The 18,628-nt window shown below is 40.0% G+C and overlaps 1 protein-coding gene across 6 annotated transcripts in view; it reads left to right on the forward strand.

Moving 5' to 3' along the window:
• The window catches only part of rims2a (regulating synaptic membrane exocytosis 2a), a 143,899-nt gene that overhangs the window by 100,861 nt on the left and 24,410 nt on the right, over nucleotides 1–18,628 (forward strand). The window contains exons 19-22 of one of the 6 annotated variants that reach the window (XM_008279177.1): nucleotides 6,780–6,809; nucleotides 9,220–9,320; nucleotides 13,047–13,213; nucleotides 13,783–14,007. The exons of 3 other annotated variants lie outside the window; for them this stretch is intronic. In XM_008279177.1, coding sequence (XP_008277399.1) covers nucleotides 6,780–6,809; nucleotides 9,220–9,320; nucleotides 13,047–13,213; nucleotides 13,783–14,007 — 523 coding nt within the window. The remainder of the gene's footprint in view (nucleotides 1–6,779; nucleotides 6,810–9,219; nucleotides 9,321–13,046; nucleotides 13,214–13,782; nucleotides 14,008–18,628) is intronic. 2 more of the 6 variants (XM_008279174.1, XM_008279175.1) reach the window with 2 other exon arrangements.

The following is an 18,628-nucleotide window of genomic DNA, read 5'->3' on the forward strand; positions in this document are numbered from 1 at the left end:
TGGCGGGCAGTCTATTTTTTCCCTTTCTTTCTTTCTTTCTTTCTTTCTTTCTTTCTTTCTTTCTTTCTTTCTTTCTTTCTTTCTTTCTTTCTTTCTTTCTTTCTTTCGAGTTGTTTCNTCTCTTCCTTTCTCTCTTTCTCTGTTGTACCTTTCATGACTGTGGCAGTGCGTGGGCAGCGGGGGGAGGTATTGATCTGACCTTGTGCTGTAGTTCCGACAGAGCCGTATGGCACTCAGCTTATGTAATGCAGATGTGTGTGAGCACATAAGTGTGTGTGTATGTTGCACTTTATGGCCTGGATTTATATATTTTTTGTCCTTGCTGGTAACAGAGAAGAGCTGGAAAGCTGATAAACTCTGGCACCTTTTTGTCTTCTTGCTGTGTCTCGAATTTTAGTCAAAGCTCATACTTGCGCATGCCTACCTGTTTTGTATGTTATCTGTTTGTGCGTGGCAACCACTAAGAGGGAAGAGGGGAGGATCATGTGGTACCTGAACCCCAAAATGGTCACCCAGGTGTGTTTATCCACTACAGAAACAGTCTTTAAACCTTTGCTGAAGCACGCTCTGGCTTCTCTTTCTCTTTTTCTTCAGGAAAACTGTTCATAAAAAGGTATTTATAATGAAAACTATTGAGATATTATTAAGTACAAGCCCTGAAGGTAGAGTAATACCAGAGGAGCATGATGTACAGTATGTGCTGATATACAGTATATTCAACCAAAGGCTTGAATGAATGACCAGACTGTTGGCAGAAACAGGAGTTTCCCGCAGTTTCCACTTCCTACTTTCCCATCTGTTTATGTGGCACGTTTCTGTCCTTTGACTGTGTGGTGCTATTACTCAACACTGTCATAGCTGTGGTGCTCAATGACTTCATAGATATAAATATAAGGTCTCAAAAAAGCAACTTTGTGTTTTTAAACTGTCCTGAGTCCAGCAGAGACATTCTGCAGACCAGATACTTCTGTAAAAAAGGTTGCATGTTGTATTATGAGTACACTGACATTTGTATAGTGTAACTGACCTCACACGTTGCAGTATAATTACCCAAATGTTACTAGCATTTCTATACAGGAGCTTTTATATACAAACCAGTAAACAGATCTTGGGATAGCTGTGTGTTTGTGGGCAGATCTGTGGGTGTGTGTGCATTGGTGTGCGAGCACATGCAGTATGAGGTGTCGTATTAACGTGAATTACAGTGTAAGGTTGCAGAGCACCGTCAGTTCATGAGCCTCCATCTGTCTCCCCTACTAGCAGCAGAAAATGAGGAAAAACCCCAAGGCCCACCGGTAAATGGAAGGAAAGGCAAGTCATCTGAGCGGTGTGATGGTGTGACTTTGCTGTGTGGGCCGTCTCGGTCCTTCTGTGACATAGCAGCTACAGTTCTCGAGGCTGAGCTACCCGGAGTGACTTTTTCTTATTTGCTCTAGCGCACTTTGAAAGTTTCTTTACTTTTCCACTTTTCATCTAACATGTAGATTAGGTGTGATTTATTCCTATTGAGTTCATTTGGAGCAATCAGATTAAAGACTCGTCTGTAGCTGAAACTGATGTTAATACGTACATACAGAGTGCCGCTGTGGTTTCTTGCTGCTCTGTCCTTCCCTGCCTCTCCTATGGCCTCAAAGCTCTAATCTACCCTCTACTTTAATACGAATTAATTCTGCTCAGCTCCACCTCACAAAGACAGAGCTCTCCATTTCCATTGTGAAATTGCCAATCACTTCAGTTAGACATGGATTATTGAACACATACACACACATTGTTCAAGCGCTCCTATAAGACTGGCAGTCTCTTTCATATGAAACTTATGTTTAGGACAGTTCTCTGCAATTTGTTTCTGCCAAAAACCATAATAAGTTCAATTATTTTATCCATACTAATTTTTTTTTATCATAATGTACAACAAAAACAACAAATGATAATTTAATGTTGAATTTCTTGAATTCTGTGCATGTACGTAGCTGCAGATGGAGTGCAGAGTGTCATCTTGTGTGTTTTAGACTCTGAGAGGCTGTTACCTCTTTTGGCCAGCAGATGGAGCAAAGTTCATAACTTTTGACGAGGAGCTGTTCTTGATTTCAGTGCTGAAGTGGCTGAAGAGGTTCTTACCACTCCCTGCCCAAGCTTTCTATTATTACTATGCAACATGTACAGAGTGGTTGTAATACAGTGTAAGATAAAAATCTATAAAATGCAGGAATAAAGATTTGGCTCCACATTCAGTACAGAATCTACTCAGACCTTCTCTTGATAATCCAAGGTTCTTCCAATCCCTGTAGCATCCAAACCAATGTGTGTGTGTGTGTGTATGTATGTGCATGTGCGCATATGCGTGTGTTTTGCCGTAGAGGTGACATGGGAGGACCAGCAGAGAGGGCTGAATGGCTCTCTGTCTGACGGAGGGACACAGCCACACCCCTCCCTCACTGACACAGGTTAGTTGGCTTGCTGTTGGTTTTTGTGAGCCCAACTTCACTTTGATAGAGTGCCAGACTTTTTTCCTCAATCAGCCATATGAGTCTACGAACAGCAATCGACCCATTTAACCTTTTGTTAACAAGTGTGGTCACACGAAAGGTTAAATGTCATTGACTTAGTGTGCATCATTCGTTCTTATCATGGTGAGTTAAAGCCACATCATGACCAAGCAAATAGCAGCTTATGTGTGAAGTGGAAGCACTTGTCTGAAATGTGTCATCAAATTCAGTCAGCCTGTGAGGTTTCTATTGTCTCACTACAGATTATTACTCTGCTGACTGAACATGTTGATTCTGGTGAGCATAATATATGATAAGACTCACATAAACAAAACCAGCAGATGTTATTTTGTTCAGCTACCAGTGGCCATTCATCTTGTCCTACTTATTTATTTCAGTTTCTAAGAAAGAAAAACAATTCTAAGAAGTTTCTCCTGTAAGTGACCAATTGAAGAATTAAAGGAATGGGAAGTTAGAAAAACATAAATTGAAGAACAGCTCTCCAAAATGTTGCCCTCTATGAGACTACTGTGATCAAAACTTTGTTGCTCATGCCCTCATACAGAAGTCTGAATCCTCAAAATAAGAACTATGTTCTACTAAAGGGCTTTGCTCAATGATCGTCTTTTCTCTTTATCAGCTTACCTAAGTCAGACATGGATAAAGTACTGTTAAAGCTAAATGTTGATTAAAAAAAAGAAAAAAGCTTGATGAAAATTTGCTTTCTAGATTGTATATGGCTCTGCAGAATTATTTAAACCAATGATTAGCATGAGGTTTCCCTAGTCAGCCTCTGGATGGCATCCTTCTGTTCTTCAGTCTCTTCCTGCATGGTGTGGATTTGCAGTGCAGCATGGAGCTGATGAGCTTTCTGTTGATCCTTTAAATGACCTGAACACTGACTTAGTTTGGTTTTTGTTAAGCTTAGCATTTTCTAGCACCCTGAACAGAGAACATTTATTTATTTTTCAAGTGTCTTTGCACAGTGTTGTACACTCAGCTTTTTTAATGAAGTGAAGTCTGATGTGATGCTGTGGATGGATATATGATAAACATGAAATATGTTGCTAAGGGGATGGCACCACACTGTCATTAGGTGCTGCAGTTGCCTTATTGGCTAAATGCATTTCCATGGAAACACGCCTTCACCTCCCCTTAAATTAATCCTCACTTATGTTAACCTGGTATATCACTCGCTGATATGTTACGCTCACAAGTTCTGATTTGTGATTGTTGCTTTAGACGTAATTCATTTTACATATTAAAAAAATTAAATGTCAAACAAAGCTGGAAGAAAAGCAGCAATTGTGTACCTGCAACCGTATGATTTTATGAGCAGATTTACTGTTGTATATGTACTTAATAGAATTAAAAGCTCGTCAACATCCACATAGTTTTTCACTGTTGCTGTAGTAACTTGCAGCCTAGCTTTGTGGGTTTACAGTGTGTGTGCGGGTATCAGGCATGTTTGCAAAAACGTCCGCCTCCCGCTGTGAAAGACTCAAGATGTAATGAACCCTCAGCAAACCTGGTCATCAGTCAGTCTCTCACTTCTTCAGTACCTCCTCTTTATTTTTCAAGTTGTGTCTTCCTTTGAACTTCTTCACTCTTTATTGCTCTGTTTGTCCTTGTCTCTATTGCCTTCGGCCTCCTCCCCCCCAACCCCCCACCTCATGTTTCTCTGTCGATTTCTCTGTCTCTGCATATTTTTTTTCTACTTTTATTTTTCCCGGAAAGACTGACGAAGCACAAACCCACTTTAATAGCCTGACCACATTCATGTTACTCTCACACTGGGAGCTATCTCAAGGCCGGCCAGTGTCTCCTCAGCAGTGATTGTGCAGGGAGGGGGAGTTTTTATCATGCCCCTCACTACTACCTGCTGTTCAATGTTTTCCCATAGCAGTCGTTTACACCACAATGAGGTGAGAACACATACTGTATCACAAATAGTATCCCTGCACTAAGAAACATATCAGGGACTGAGATATAACTGGGTTGATTTCTGTGTTTTCTTTTAACTTTGTGGAGTTATTGTGTGACATGAAATGATTGTATGTGATCCAGTAGTTTCACACAAAACAGTGGGATTGTTACAGAATGTGCTCAGTTAAGTTTTTTCTGTTAGCAAATTTGCTCAGTGATATAGATATGTTTCCTTCTATTGTCCTTTGTACTGGAAACCATTACTTACTTTTTAAGTAAATCAAGAATCGGAATTGATTTCATCTGATGGAAGTTGCAACAAGACTGCTTTTACTGATGACATTCAAAACATTCACATGTAGATGAACCAGTTAGTTGGAGAAAGTCTTTTATCAAGATAAACTTTAGGAGTTCTTTTTTTTCAATTATTGTGCACATTATTTGTAGAAGAAAAAAAAAAAACAGAAATATGGCTTATGCTATTCTAAAGAAGTATACATAGCTTTGCACTTCATATATTTTCTTTTGGTGTTGCGTGCATACCAGACATGCATGTTTTTTGTGGGTCAAATATTAGGAGCATGGTAATGATTTTTAAAAACTAAACTACTTAATTTTCTAAAGTTGTTGTTTGTTTTGCATTCATCCAACCTTAAAGTGACCCTCGCCCACGCTAGCATTTAAGAAATATTTGTTTGCCGCAACAAAGGGAGCTTTGCAGTCATTGCTGAGGTCTGTTATCTCTGTCCGATTTATTGTTCAGAAGTAGTTGTGGTAAATATGGACACAGTGTTAATCCACATACGACAGGAGACTTTTACATACCAACTTGTTCTGCTTTTTCTCCAACTTTCATAACCATCTTAATATAGCTCTCTCATATTCCAATGACCTACATGATACTGCTGAAGTAAAGGAAGAAAATCTCTTGCTCTCTTGATTATCATTGACTCTCTAATCAGACGATGTTAGCTGCTACAAAGAGATGAAAGCTAGTGAGGCAGATGTCTCACATTGTCTTTTTTTATTCCAATGACACTTCATTATTCACCCTAATTGAGTACTAATTGAGCTAAATGCATATTCAGTATAAGTGGGTATGAAAATGAGGCCTGATGTGGGTGCCGTCCTGGCTGTTACTGTTGGCCTGTCAGGTTCAGACTCCGGGATGGAGATCAGACACGAAGGCTGGAGAGCAGAATGGCAAACGCTGTCACAAACTGACCACTGACATCGAATTCATGAGTCCACGAGTCGTCAATTAAAATGTACATCGAAACAAAGCGAAATGAAACCACAGTTCATTGTTGGAGTTAAGCAGTGAGAATGTTCTGGGGTCTGAGCAAGCTGAGCTGAAGGAAGGACATGAATAATACAAAGGGGAAAGAAAACACGTATATGAATACAATATGAATATATCGGAAGTAACAGATGCCTGAAAGAAGACAGTCAGTTTTGCTGTTGCGTAATGTCCTTTCGGAAACTGTAGCTGACGCCTGTGTATGTGTGTGTGTGTGTGTGTGTGTGCGCGTGTGCGTGTGCGTACGTTTAAATGCACACTCTCGCACCTTGCTCAGGTGACGTCTGTATTTTTGTCAATTTGAACTTTTCTTGGTGAAACTCTGGGAGGTAGTTGTCTCTCTCTTTTGTGTGCTCGCTGCTCTGTGCTTTCAGTTTGTGTTGTTTTGTGTTTCTTTTTCTTTTTTTTCTCCTTACTTTTATGTTATTTTTCCAGGCTGTCTCCCCACAGTTGCCCCATGCAGACTCAAGTGACATCCACTTCTCTTTTTGCCTCCCCTCCCCTCTGTCCTCCTCTTCCCCCACCTACCTTCAGAGAGGTCTCAAGTTTCTATCTGGTTCGGTACATTAACATCTCTTTACTGTTTCAGCTCTTTTTTTCCTTTAAAGCACAGAACCTCACCCCTCCAACTCTCCCTCCTCTTTCTAATTTCTAATAACTAAACTCTTGGCCTCTACCTCAGCCTCTCCCGGCCTCGCACCCTCCTGTTCTATTTTGACTTCTCACTGTGCCCATTGTGAAGTTTGTGTGTTCTTGGTGTACTCTATGATTTTGTTTGTGTGTTCTGTGCTCGTTGTTTTGTCATTGTTGTGTCGTACTGTTGTTGTGTTGTGTCCCCCTTCCTTACCCCTTCCCACTTCCTTCCTTCCCACTCGGCCTTCTCATCCACTTCCTTCTTACTCTGACCCGCCACACCTGGCATATTCGGTGACGGCATCGCCCTCCCTCCGTTTTACCTCTCCTCCTCCTCCTCCTCCACGCCCCCCCTTTACCCTTCGTGCATCCTCTCACATCCATCTTCCTCTCCTCTGTCTGTGTCTGTCCATTCTGTGATGTGATCCCGGAAGACACGGACTCACCAAGTTGGACGAACTCAGGTCTGTCCCTTCTTCTTTCTGCACCTTCTTCCTTTTCTGACTCAGCTTCCTCTTCCTCCTCTACTTTTATTCTCTCTGTTTCGTCTTCCTGGCTTGCCCTCCCCCACCCACTTCCCCCCATCTCAGTCGTTTTTTCTTTTAGCGCCTCGCTTGCCTCCATTCTCTCGTGCTGTTTGCGCGCTTAATTGTTCTGTAGGTGACGCTTCGGGCTCCTTTGTCATTTCTACTGCTTTTTGTTGTGCGGCAGACAAACTGTGTGGGCTTACCGTTCACCAAAGCATGATCATGGTCACGCCAGCTCGGTTTCGTTGCAGCCGGTGCTGAAATATTGTTTTTCACCTAGAAAAAAAACTTTCTGTGAGTGTATGACAGTAGACTTCTTCTTCTGATCACTCTCTCAGTGGACATACTAAATCGATTTTTGCAGCCTATTTGAGGACACCTTAATTTTACAAAATTTGTCCAAATGGTTCTGACTTTCATTACGAGTGTCGTAACGATGTCCACATTTGGGGCTACAGTGCAGTCACAATGGTAGAAGTGCCCAAAGTTGTTTTTAATTATCTTATTTTACTTCAGCAGCTTTCCTCTGAAATGAAACAGTGACTATGAGATTGAAAAGTAGACATTTAGGAGATGAAGTCAGTTTTATAAATAGTAGCCCCATTTTAGGAGACTTTTGAAGTTTTATTGTCACAGTGATGTTGCCCAGCAACCAGTAATTATTCCATGAAGTCTCTTCACTATCCAACATATGAAGAAAAACAAAAGGGTACGATTTACTAAATAATGAGATTTATAAGATCTGGTAGGTGGACTTTTCACCTTCGGATGGAATCAGCCAAACTGTAATTCCTCTTTTTTATGCAACTGCCGGCTGACTCCAGCTTCATATTTGTGTGCAAAGATGAGAAAGTTATCAATATTCTATTATATAACTGTCAGCGAATAAGTGTATTTCTTGAAGGTTGTAACTTTGGTATTGTGAGATCTTGTCCAGTCATGTCTGGCCACTAAAACTAAAGAATTAACTCCTACGTTATATTGTAACTGATGTGACTATAAAGAACCACACATTCTTACTTAAAATCTCAAACTTTATCCTCATAGAAATTAATTTCAAATGAGCTTCAGTACAAAGCCAACATAACAAACACTGGCCCAATACTTTCTGACTGCAGCCTAACTGAAAATGCACCATAATGACAGAATGTAATTAACAACGATATAAACGATTATTCACTCAATACCTCCAAAAAAACAATAAAATAAATAAACTCCTCTGAAACTTAGTGAACATGAAAGACGTTGCAGTGTGTAGGTTGTGAGATGTTACTCAAGCAGAGTACACTAAACCTAAAGAGGCAGAGAATAAACTTGATTCTAATGAGAAAAATGGACAGCTATGCAGTCATTCATTTGCTCTCTGCTTGTACCGCTCTTCTTTGTCTGTGTGTGTGTATGTGTGTGTGTGTGTGTGTGATTGTGAAGGCTCAGGCATATTGTATTTGTGCATGGCGCCTTTATGTGTGCATTTCACATTCACTTATCATTGTCATTATACGGCACAAAAGTAGAGACAAACAGCATGTGGGGAGAATGAAAATGCAGGTACAGCAGAAAAGACGGAGATCGAGAAATAGTCTTGCGAAACTTATAGCAGAGAGGAAAACATGTAACAGATTTAGCAGAACGTATTTGTTGTGGGCTATCATTTTGGTGTTTGTTTTTAGTTATGAAAATTGCGCATAGATCTTATCCAGTGATATTGTTACCTCTACAAAAGTAGTTCAGGCGTGTGTATTGATTGCGGGGTGATGTTGCAAATGTGCAAAATACGCTTGCAGCAATATGAAACCAAAAACTGAATTCAGGAGGCGATAAGATGGCAGAAAGGATGGTGTAATTATTGTACAAAAATATATTTTGAAAGGCTTTCAGTGCGAGCTCAGAGGGATGTGTCAGTGAAATAGTCTGATCATCAACATCATTGTTGTCAAAGGACTGACGTTAATGTAGAATCTTTTATAGAAAAGTGTCACAAGTATTGAGTTAATACTGTAGTAATTTGGCCTCTAGCTTAACTGTGGAATAGAGTATCATAAATTGTGTTATATGAATATTAATCGCTGATTAAAAAACTTTTTGGTCAAAATTCTCTGTGAAGTTGATTGAGCCTGGGATTTGGATGATTGGCTACACATAAACCAGTGTAATGTGGTACACACCTTTGCCAGTTTGTGTTTGTGTTTTGTTGTTAATACAGCCAACCATTCACCATTAGATCTGTCTTTGTCATAGCTCATGGCTCATAGCTCAGCAGAAGCTTGTCTTTCACCAGTATACCCCTCCATCAGGCCTTCCTCACAGCACCAGTTCCCATGTGACCGTCGTCTCTCTCTGTGCTTAGGTATGGACATGGAGGAGAGGACCAGACAGATGAAACTAAAGATGAACAAATACAAGCAGGGAGCTGGCTCCGATTCCAGACTGGAGCAGGACTACCACAAGGTACAAACATGTCCTGACAAGCTGGATTTATGCTTTAATATTGTGGATTCACAGATGGAACACATGTACCTCCAACATACTGTTTGCGTGGTTGCACTGCGTATAGGCCATATGGCACGTTTTTGAAGCAGTCAAGCATATGCACATGCACATATCAGCATCATAGTGTGTATGTGCATTGATGGTGGCATGATGTACATATACACAGACATAATCACACAAACATGCTGAACCTGGTAAACACTCAAGGCTATTTAAAGGTTGAAAAAAGGTTAAGTTGTTTTGGTGAAAGGTCAGCTCACCTAAGTGCAACACACATATCTCCACTTTCTCCTGTGTGTCGTACAGCTAGTTTTCTTAACATTTTATAAAAAGAATACAATGCAACAACACGCATTTTCCATGGTCCCACCTCTGTGGGATAAATTACTTTCAACAGGTTTTGTTGCAGTTCTTTTGCTGAAGGTAAAAACCATGATGATAATGATTTATGTTCACTACGGTGCCATGGATTACCTTGTATCACTGGGATAAAGCTACTGGAATGACATGTTGCTACGGTGCCCATAAAAAATCTTTACCCCGCCTTAGAAGTTTTTACCTTTCATTGCTCTCCAACATTGAATTACAGTAAATGTAAATTATTTTTTGAAAGAATTTACAAAAATGACTCTGTCATGAAAAAATGAAAAAAAAAAAATTTTAAGAATTTACAAAAATGACTCTGTCATGAAAAAATGAACACAAGTAATGTCAATTAATTGAAAATATTAAATGTATAATTAATGATTGTATACGTATTCACTAGCTTAAAAGGGATTCACCGTATTCAACACAGGTGCAGCCAAGTGGTGCTAGAAGTCAAACAGTGAAATGAAGATCATTGAGTACAGTGAAAAATCCATCATTAAGAAATTAAAGGAATATGGCACTTGTGTAAATCTGTCCATAGTAAGCCGTACTTGATTGACAATGCATAAAAGAGACAAATGAGGAAGGCCACCAAGACACCTATGACTCCTATGAGGACGTTGCAAGCTTCAGTGGCTGAGATGTCAAAGACTGTGCATTAAACTGTTGACCACATCATTCACTAGTCACAGCTTAAAATAGAGGGGTAATCACCAGAAGGCATGTGGGAGACCCTGAAGTCAACTAGAAGTAGGTTCTTTAGTCTGATAACACCAAAAATTTGCTTTTTAGCCATTAGACTAGACTGTATATGTTTGGCAGACATCAAACACTGCACAAACACACCATCCCTCCCATGAAGCATAGTGGTGGCAGCATCATGATGTAGGGATGATTCTTGGCAACAGGCTCTTAAAAGTTTGTAAAAGTAGAGGGTAAAATAAATGCAGTAAACTATAGGGAAATCCTGGAGAACAACCTGATGCAGTCTGCAAGAGAACTGGGACATGGGAGAAGATTTGTTTTGCAAAAAGACAATTGCTGGAAGCCCACAGCCGAAGTTACACAGAAATGGTTTAATGACAGCAGATAAATACCTATGCAATCACTCTTTTTGCATGAGGCAGACATTTTAGTAGTAGATATTTCAAAATCTTAGCACTTAAAACCAAAGCTATGCACTTCTCTTTGTCATTTAGGTGAACACAGCCTTATAGCATCTTGTAATTTCAAGGAATGCAACGCTGAGTGTTTCCAGCATCAAGTGGTTACTACTCTGTTTTAGGTCCTGAACATGTTTATGAAGCTCAGTCCAATCCTACCTTCTCACTGCAGTCTGGGCCAAGACAAATACTGTCTGTCCACTTTCCTTTTAAGTCAGTGCTATGAAAGCTATTGCATTAGGTGAAGCCATTGTGTTTCCTGCAAGTCTATAAAAAGCAGATTAAATTGTGAGTTGTTCTTGTCTGTTGAACATTATCCTCCCTGGAAGTCCCATTGACAAAACAATGTCTTCACTATTATTAAACAAGACTGGTGAGCCTGCTCTTAAACTGCAGTGTAATAGAAAACAGTTACTGTAACACTCAGTTTAGTTTCTCTTACAATAAACATTCCACAAGAAATACACACAAGATATTATAAACACATCCAGTTATGTTACTTTTCTTGAACTAGGTCTGTGCCAAGAATGTCATGCCAGTTTAGCTTCCAAGGAAGCCTATGTGTACAGTTGGTTTAGTGAAATCCTCCATTGCAGGCCAACTAACTGTTGCTGGTTTTAATGGTATGTTGTACTGTCTGCTATCTAGTGGTACGAGTACTCAGATCCATTACTGAAGGACAAGTATTAATACCACAATGCAAAAAAATGTTCCATTATGAATTAAGGCCCTGCATTCTGAATATACAGAGTAATATTAAGTAGTAATATAGTAATGTTACATAGTAATATTACAATATATAGTGTACATAAGGTATCAAGGGTAAAATGACCAATTGCTAGGTTATTGTTACAGCTGCATCAACATATCATGAAGATTTTAATGATATAGTTGCTCCAGATGTAATTGATTTTTTATCACTTGATAATACTGTATGCCTTTGGGAAGGACTGAATTATCTACGAGGGAAAGAGGACAACTATTCCAGGGTCCCAAAGGCCCGAGGTTCACTGTTCATCAGTGGGTTGTATTTAATTTGATCATTTGCAAATTAGTGTAAGAATATGCACCACTGAAGTAAGCTATCAACTGTGTTACTACCCAATCCCCATTACTCTGATGTGTAAGGGCCCCGTGTCGAAATCTGGTTTTAAGACTTTGTTTAAGTTTATACTGTTATCACATGGGTCATATTTGTTCATAAGATTGTCTTTAAACCAAACTGCATCAAACTAAATCCCATCCCAAAACATGGATCTAGAAAAACTGTCAATACTTTTGAGTATAAAGGGTATTTGTCCCCTAACAGGTTAATCAAGCCATACCTTTAGGTATTCCAATCTATGATAATGCACCTCTTTTTTTTCCACTATCATAAATCATGTTTTATTATTACATTTTTAGAGTTAAATCTTAATTTTAAAAGTAATTGCTGCAGGATGAATGCATTAGAGAAAAAAATCCCACTAAATAGGAATGAATTAGAAATATAAAGTGGCCATGAACAAGTCTTGATCAGCAGCACAGATGGATGGATGCAGAAATCAGATTGATGCTGACAGGTCCATAAGTACCTGACTTTAGTAATCAAAAATTAATGTGAAGTTCAAAATTTTGCCACATTTTCTATTTGCTTTAAACCCAAAGAGTTCCCAGACAATATCTCACAAACCTAATAGATTCTGCCTCTATTTTTCTACATCTTGAATGTCTCTTTCATGATTATGATTATGATGATTATGATGATCATGATTAAACAACATTCTGACCGTTCAAATGGGACACCTAATACATCTTACACAATAACATCATTCCAACTCTGTTCTTTTTTGAAGTCAAACCTAGTAAGTCCACATTATTTACATTCAGCAGATTTTTTCCTGCAGCAGGACTTATCTTGATCAAGAATACTTGTCCTTAAAAGCTAAAAGCCTACCAGCAGTGATTTTGGCGACACTTGAAGTTTATACACTTTCAAAAGTTGTTAAGGTTTATATCAGTCTTGTGTTGAGCACGCATAACTAACATTTGAACGCTTGACATTGTTGTACTTGTTGAACTTGTATTTGCCAAAAGGACTGCACAAGAAATATCTTTAGCGTTAAGATCACCATAATAGTAACTTTTTACTGTTTTCTTATCCCCTCTGCAGCGCTCGGGCAGAGATCCTCGAGGCTCGGACAACTTGTCAGCCAAGTCATCGGACAGTGATGTAAGCGACGTGTCCGCTGTGTCGAGAACCAGTAGTGCCTCTCGGTTCAGCAGCACGAGCTACATGTCTGTCCAATCAGAAAGGCCGCAAGGAAACCGCAAGATCCGGTAAGCTGATGTCCACACAGGGGACAGTGAACTTTGTCTTTCTCTCCAAACTCCACCAAGCTGTTCTCAGGGATGGACAAACACACCTCAGTCATGAACTCGATATATATTACCAGGTCCAGATCTTTTCAGTTTTGAAATGGTGTGCATCTGGTTAAACATGAAGGAGAAAATGCACCCCGTAGCACTGTGTGTCATTTTCTCACTGTGATGAGTTCAGGTTTGGCTCTGTTCTAGAAAATCTGGAGCCAAACAGTTGAACTCTGCTCATATAGGCCGTGAGGTTTGTCCATTTCTGGCAATACGCAGTGAAACATTAAACCCATTGCATCTGTTTGGGTGTTGTCTCATATCAAAACAAAAACAAATTCATTTGCATGGCGCTTCGCTGTAAGTTTACTGTTCTGTTTTCTGTTACTTTGAATCAGTCTGCTTGTGATCTCGGCTGCGCTGTGTCTCTGTGTTCGTCTTCTCTTTTCTCTTGTTGTTGACATTGTTCATGCTTTGTTTGGTTTTTCTTTCTGCTTTGCATGTGCTGCCGCTCTCTTTGCTTCTGTCTCCGTCTTCAGCCAATTACGATCAAGGAGCCAGTCTCGGGAGGGGGACGAGCAGTTAGGGGAGGTGCGAGAGGAGGATGAGGGGGGAGAGAGGGGAAGGGGGGCTGCTAAGGAGGGCTCGCGGGAAGGGAGGAAGGGATCAGGGGGGAAGGTAGACACAGACAAGGAACATCAGGAGGATTTGGTGGAGAAAGAAGAGGACTTGCACCAGAGGAGTATCTCAGAGACTGACCTCAGGTAACACGTGTGGCAGCCTCTGATTGTAGACTAACAATAAGAAAACACTAACAGTAGTGTGGACCTGTAGCTCCCAGTGACCTTCTGACTTTTGCATGTTTATATGACAACGTGCAAGGCAGAGTGTGGTGACTATCCTGCAACCCTTTAACCTCGATGATGACATAACTGTGGCCCTATTAACCCTCACCGATACTAAAGTAGAGTAGCGTTACTACTTGATAGTAAGCTGGCAACAGTTGGTAACCCATGCAGCCTGTTTACACATCAGAAACAGACACGCTGGGAGCACTACAGCTGGCATTTAAAGAGTCACTTTAAATGCTAGCTAAAGCTCATTGTAGCTGACCTCCACTGGTTTACCTTTTCACCTTCTCACGTGGCGTACAGATGTATTGCAGGACCCTTTGACATCACTGCCGGTGCTGTTAGAAGTTCAACAGAGTCTCAGAGATGAAACATGTTTAAGCCCTGGAGCCAAAGATGGCACTAGAACTGGCTTTTTATTCTGGTGTCAGCTTTTCTTTCCAAATAATGATTTATCCAAATCACAACAAACAGAAACAGACAGGTTCAGTTTAATATCTGAGATTTTAAGATATGTGACCCATCTGCACGAAATCAGTCGCATTGCGCCTTGGGCTATTATGCGTAAACACAAGCGGCATGTTGCTACCACATGACGCAAATCACTTTGGCTGTTCTCTGTAGACGAAGGTGTAGAATGTCTGCCAGTCTAACATAGTCGAAGGTGTAGAACGTCGGCTGTTCTCTGTAGACGAAAGCTGGCAATGACACATTGCTCGCAGCACCTGCGCACAAGTGATTTCCGCAGCAGTATAAAGGACTGAGTATGCATGTGTTCAGTAAGTGTTTGTAAATGTAGGAGTGGGGGTTGCGTGGGTATGTAAGTGCCACAGTACGATGAGGAAATGTGATATTACGAGGGTACTTCAAAATGTTCTCGAACTCACCCGAAAACATGCTTCAAAAGTTTGAAGCAATCAAAGAAAAACAAAGAGGAAAGCTGGCGTGCTGTTGCTTCAGGACAATGCATCCGTTCACACAGAACAGGTGGCAGAAATAGCCAAATGTGGCTTTGAACTGTTGCCCCATGAACCTTACTCACCAGACCCGTGCTGTGTGGATGGGCATGTTGTCCAGGAGCAACGGCACAGAGGTGAACAAAAAGATGCTGGAGAAGATGAAAAATTCCTTCATATGTTTCCATAGTAGATTCGACTGAAACATTAATGATTTCCACTCGCACATACTTTGCACCACAAAGTTACAAAGTCAGACTTACACAGTTTGTTAGCAGATAGCAGTTGACACATTTCTGTTTGGCACAGTTGCAACTCTAATTTTACTTTCGTGGCCTTTACCATGTGTGCAATTCAAAAATGTGGTATGATTTAGGTCAGAGATAACTGTTAGTATTTTACCAGGAGCATGAAAACATATTGTTTTAATTCAATGGAATTGGTTCCTCATACATGTCTGAATGCATGTATCAATGTCTTTAACCTTTAAGTTGATGCAGACAGACTTTGCTTCTAACATGTTAAGACTATATTTAGTTTCACACTATTTCATTGTGGCCACAAGAGACTATAGCTTCGTTTCTGATCAGTGCTCGACTAACAGATCTAAAAAGTATGTCAAGAGCAAATTCAAGAACAAACTGATTTGAAATCCCACAGCCAGATAAAAGCTTTGCTTACACTCTTAAAGAAATGTTTGCACTATCAAATCATGCTCACAGCAGGACCCAAGTTAGTGCTTCTTACCAACACTAGCACTCCTCCTTGGTCTTAAGAGAAAACACATTAGGATAAAAGCTAAACCCTCTCATGTGCGATTAACACTGCACCGGTGAGAACAGTCTGATGGAGGCAACATATTCTGCATGTGCACAGCGCTGAATACACGTGGCAGAAACATAGCAGGTGTACACGTGTATGCATAGTATTTATACAGTGCAGCTTAGATTACAGATCAATGCAAAAAGAAGATTAAGAATCCTGAGACCCGTCCAGTTGTTCGTTGGTTTGCTCTGAGGCTGCAGTCTGTGTTGCTTTACTGTCTGTGCTGCTCAGTGTTGGGATGTTGCATTAATATTTTGTGTATCAGTCTGTGTTCTTCACTTGCTGTGTGTCATTCTGCATTTGCAACTTGCCAACCCTAACCTCCTTCATTCCTCCAGCTAGTCCTCGACATGTCAAAAACATTTCATTTTCTTTCTCTACACCGCAGCCCTTATCCCTACATGTCAACCAGCAAATAATTCACTTTCAGTAAAGCCACTGAAAACTTAATTACATTATAATATTGTGATTTGAAACCCTGCGTATGCAATTATATCCTCAAGTTAAACTACTCTATTTCAATTTCAAACTATGCATTTCATCTTGACTGAAAGTGAGCTGGATCAGTCCTGTTTTTACATGTCGACAAGTCCTATCTGTGTAATCGACCCTAATTCCTTCATGACAGCTACAGTATAAACTGATAATGTACATGCATGTGAGTCATTGCACATTCTAGTTTACTGGAACTTTAACACATGAGAAGAGACATTCAAGGCGACATACATGTAAGGTTTATTGAGAATGTCAACGGGAATGTTGCAGCTGCACACAGCACGCACTAAATACATTAATAATTACCTTCAAAATACTGATGTTAAAACATTCTACAGTGTTAGGCTCTGTGTGACAATACAGAAACATGAACTCATGTTAACACAGTATTTCACAAATATCCTATTTTTATTTATTGTAATTTTTTTTCAACGAAACAATAAACCACAGGAGTGAAACGTGTGTTTGCTAAGCAGGAATGATTATTAATGTGAATAGTAATTGTTTGGATATTACATTAGCGGTCCACGGCATCTAATCAGGAAGTCAGGACATATTAAAAAGCCTCAGGATCCAATTTCGCAGCGCTTATGCCTTATGATTAGTTTCTTTGATGCTTTCTGTGAATCACATGGTGTGAGGAAATTGCCGCTGCACTGTTCAGGTGGCGCAGATGACCAGAATAAAGTATATATAATGTGCATTCATACAAAAGGCAGGATGCTACAGGGGAAAAAAAGGAAACACGGAAACACAGAAAACTTCAAGGTGAACAGTGCTTTGTGAAGTCTGCTGCTCTGAGTGACTGTTGTAACTAAATAGGGAATAAACAAATATGTAAAATACATGTAGTTCAACAACGCAAGCAAGATTTCAAACAAAAGCAGTTTCAGCAGTGTTTTGGCAGTCAAATATGTGTAATTGCAATCAAACGATTATTCTAAAACATGGCTTGTTAATTACAAATTACAAAAGCAGAGCCCAACTATTTCTGCTCAAATGTGCCATTTCTAACCACACTACCTCCCTTCCTTAAACTTTTAAAACATACTGTATTTTCAACAGCCTGAAGCCATCAACATGTGTTTAATCTATTGATTTGTACTGCAGATACGCACAGTATGTACTTTAAACCGTGACACAGTTTTCAAGCAATAGCAAAAAGCTGAACACGATCGTTTTTCAGAATATTTTGTTTCGTGCCTCTGTGCCCTTGCGACTCCATGAATCAAGACCTTCAAATAGGAGCTATTAGTGTATTGGGTATTAAAGCCACAAATCCCACAATATGCTAACTCATGAAAATGAGAAGAACCCTGTTGTATTGTATCATGGACAGAAAGATAAGAAAAGAGACCTCTATTTTCCACATGCTGTTATGAAACCCCTGCAATAACAACAGTTACATCAGCCTGTGTAACAAACTCAAGCAGTAATCAGAGAAATCATCTTCTCTATGAGAACCTCAAGAACTGTTGTGTAATTACTTAAGAATTATCCGCCGTGTGCACGGACATCATTGGGGGAGTCATTCTCCTGTGTTGTAATGATTGAGATGCTACCTGTTTCAAGTCCTTAAAGGTTTATTCACTGCTTATCTGTGTGTGAGAACAGCAAAGCAGTGTGATTCAGCAGAAACATGGCTACTAGCTACATTTACTTATGACTCATCCCTTATGTATTGAGGTCACAGTGTAAATATACATCTGCTACACATTAAACAGGCCTGTTCACGTTGGCTTGGCATATGAACATCATGACGGCCGTATGTGTTTTTAGTCCATGAGTGCTTCCGCTGCAGAGAGAAGCTTATACACACACATTTTAAGCTGATGTTTTGTCCAGGAGTCTCCAGGATGATAGAAGCGCGGCATCAGCTCTTTTAAATTCCACATCACTTCTTCTCCTCCTTGTCTCTTTTATTTAAAATGTTTGCCCAGGTGACCTTGTATTCATGTGAGGGAGGGTATTCTTGATTATTTTGACAGTTTTGAAAGACAAGAGGTGATCATTACTGAAAGTAAAAAGTGTTTAACTTAACCCTCTGCCCACCTGCCCATTGAACACAGTGAGTGACTCAAGAACAGCCCTGTGTCCAAGCTACAGCCTGAGATAAATACCATCTCCAGACTTTAATTAGTCGCTTCAGATCTGCTCACTTCACTTTCTGACTAAAGAACTCCATAGTTGTGTTGACAGGCGTGTACACATGCTAATGCGCTGACTGGGGGCCAGTTGCCATGGAAACCCGTCTTTCT

Source organism: Stegastes partitus, unplaced genomic scaffold (genome assembly GCF_000690725.1).
Source record: "Stegastes partitus isolate 25-593 unplaced genomic scaffold, Stegastes_partitus-1.0.2 Scaffold146, whole genome shotgun sequence".
Taxonomy (NCBI): Eukaryota; Metazoa; Chordata; class Actinopteri; family Pomacentridae; genus Stegastes; species Stegastes partitus.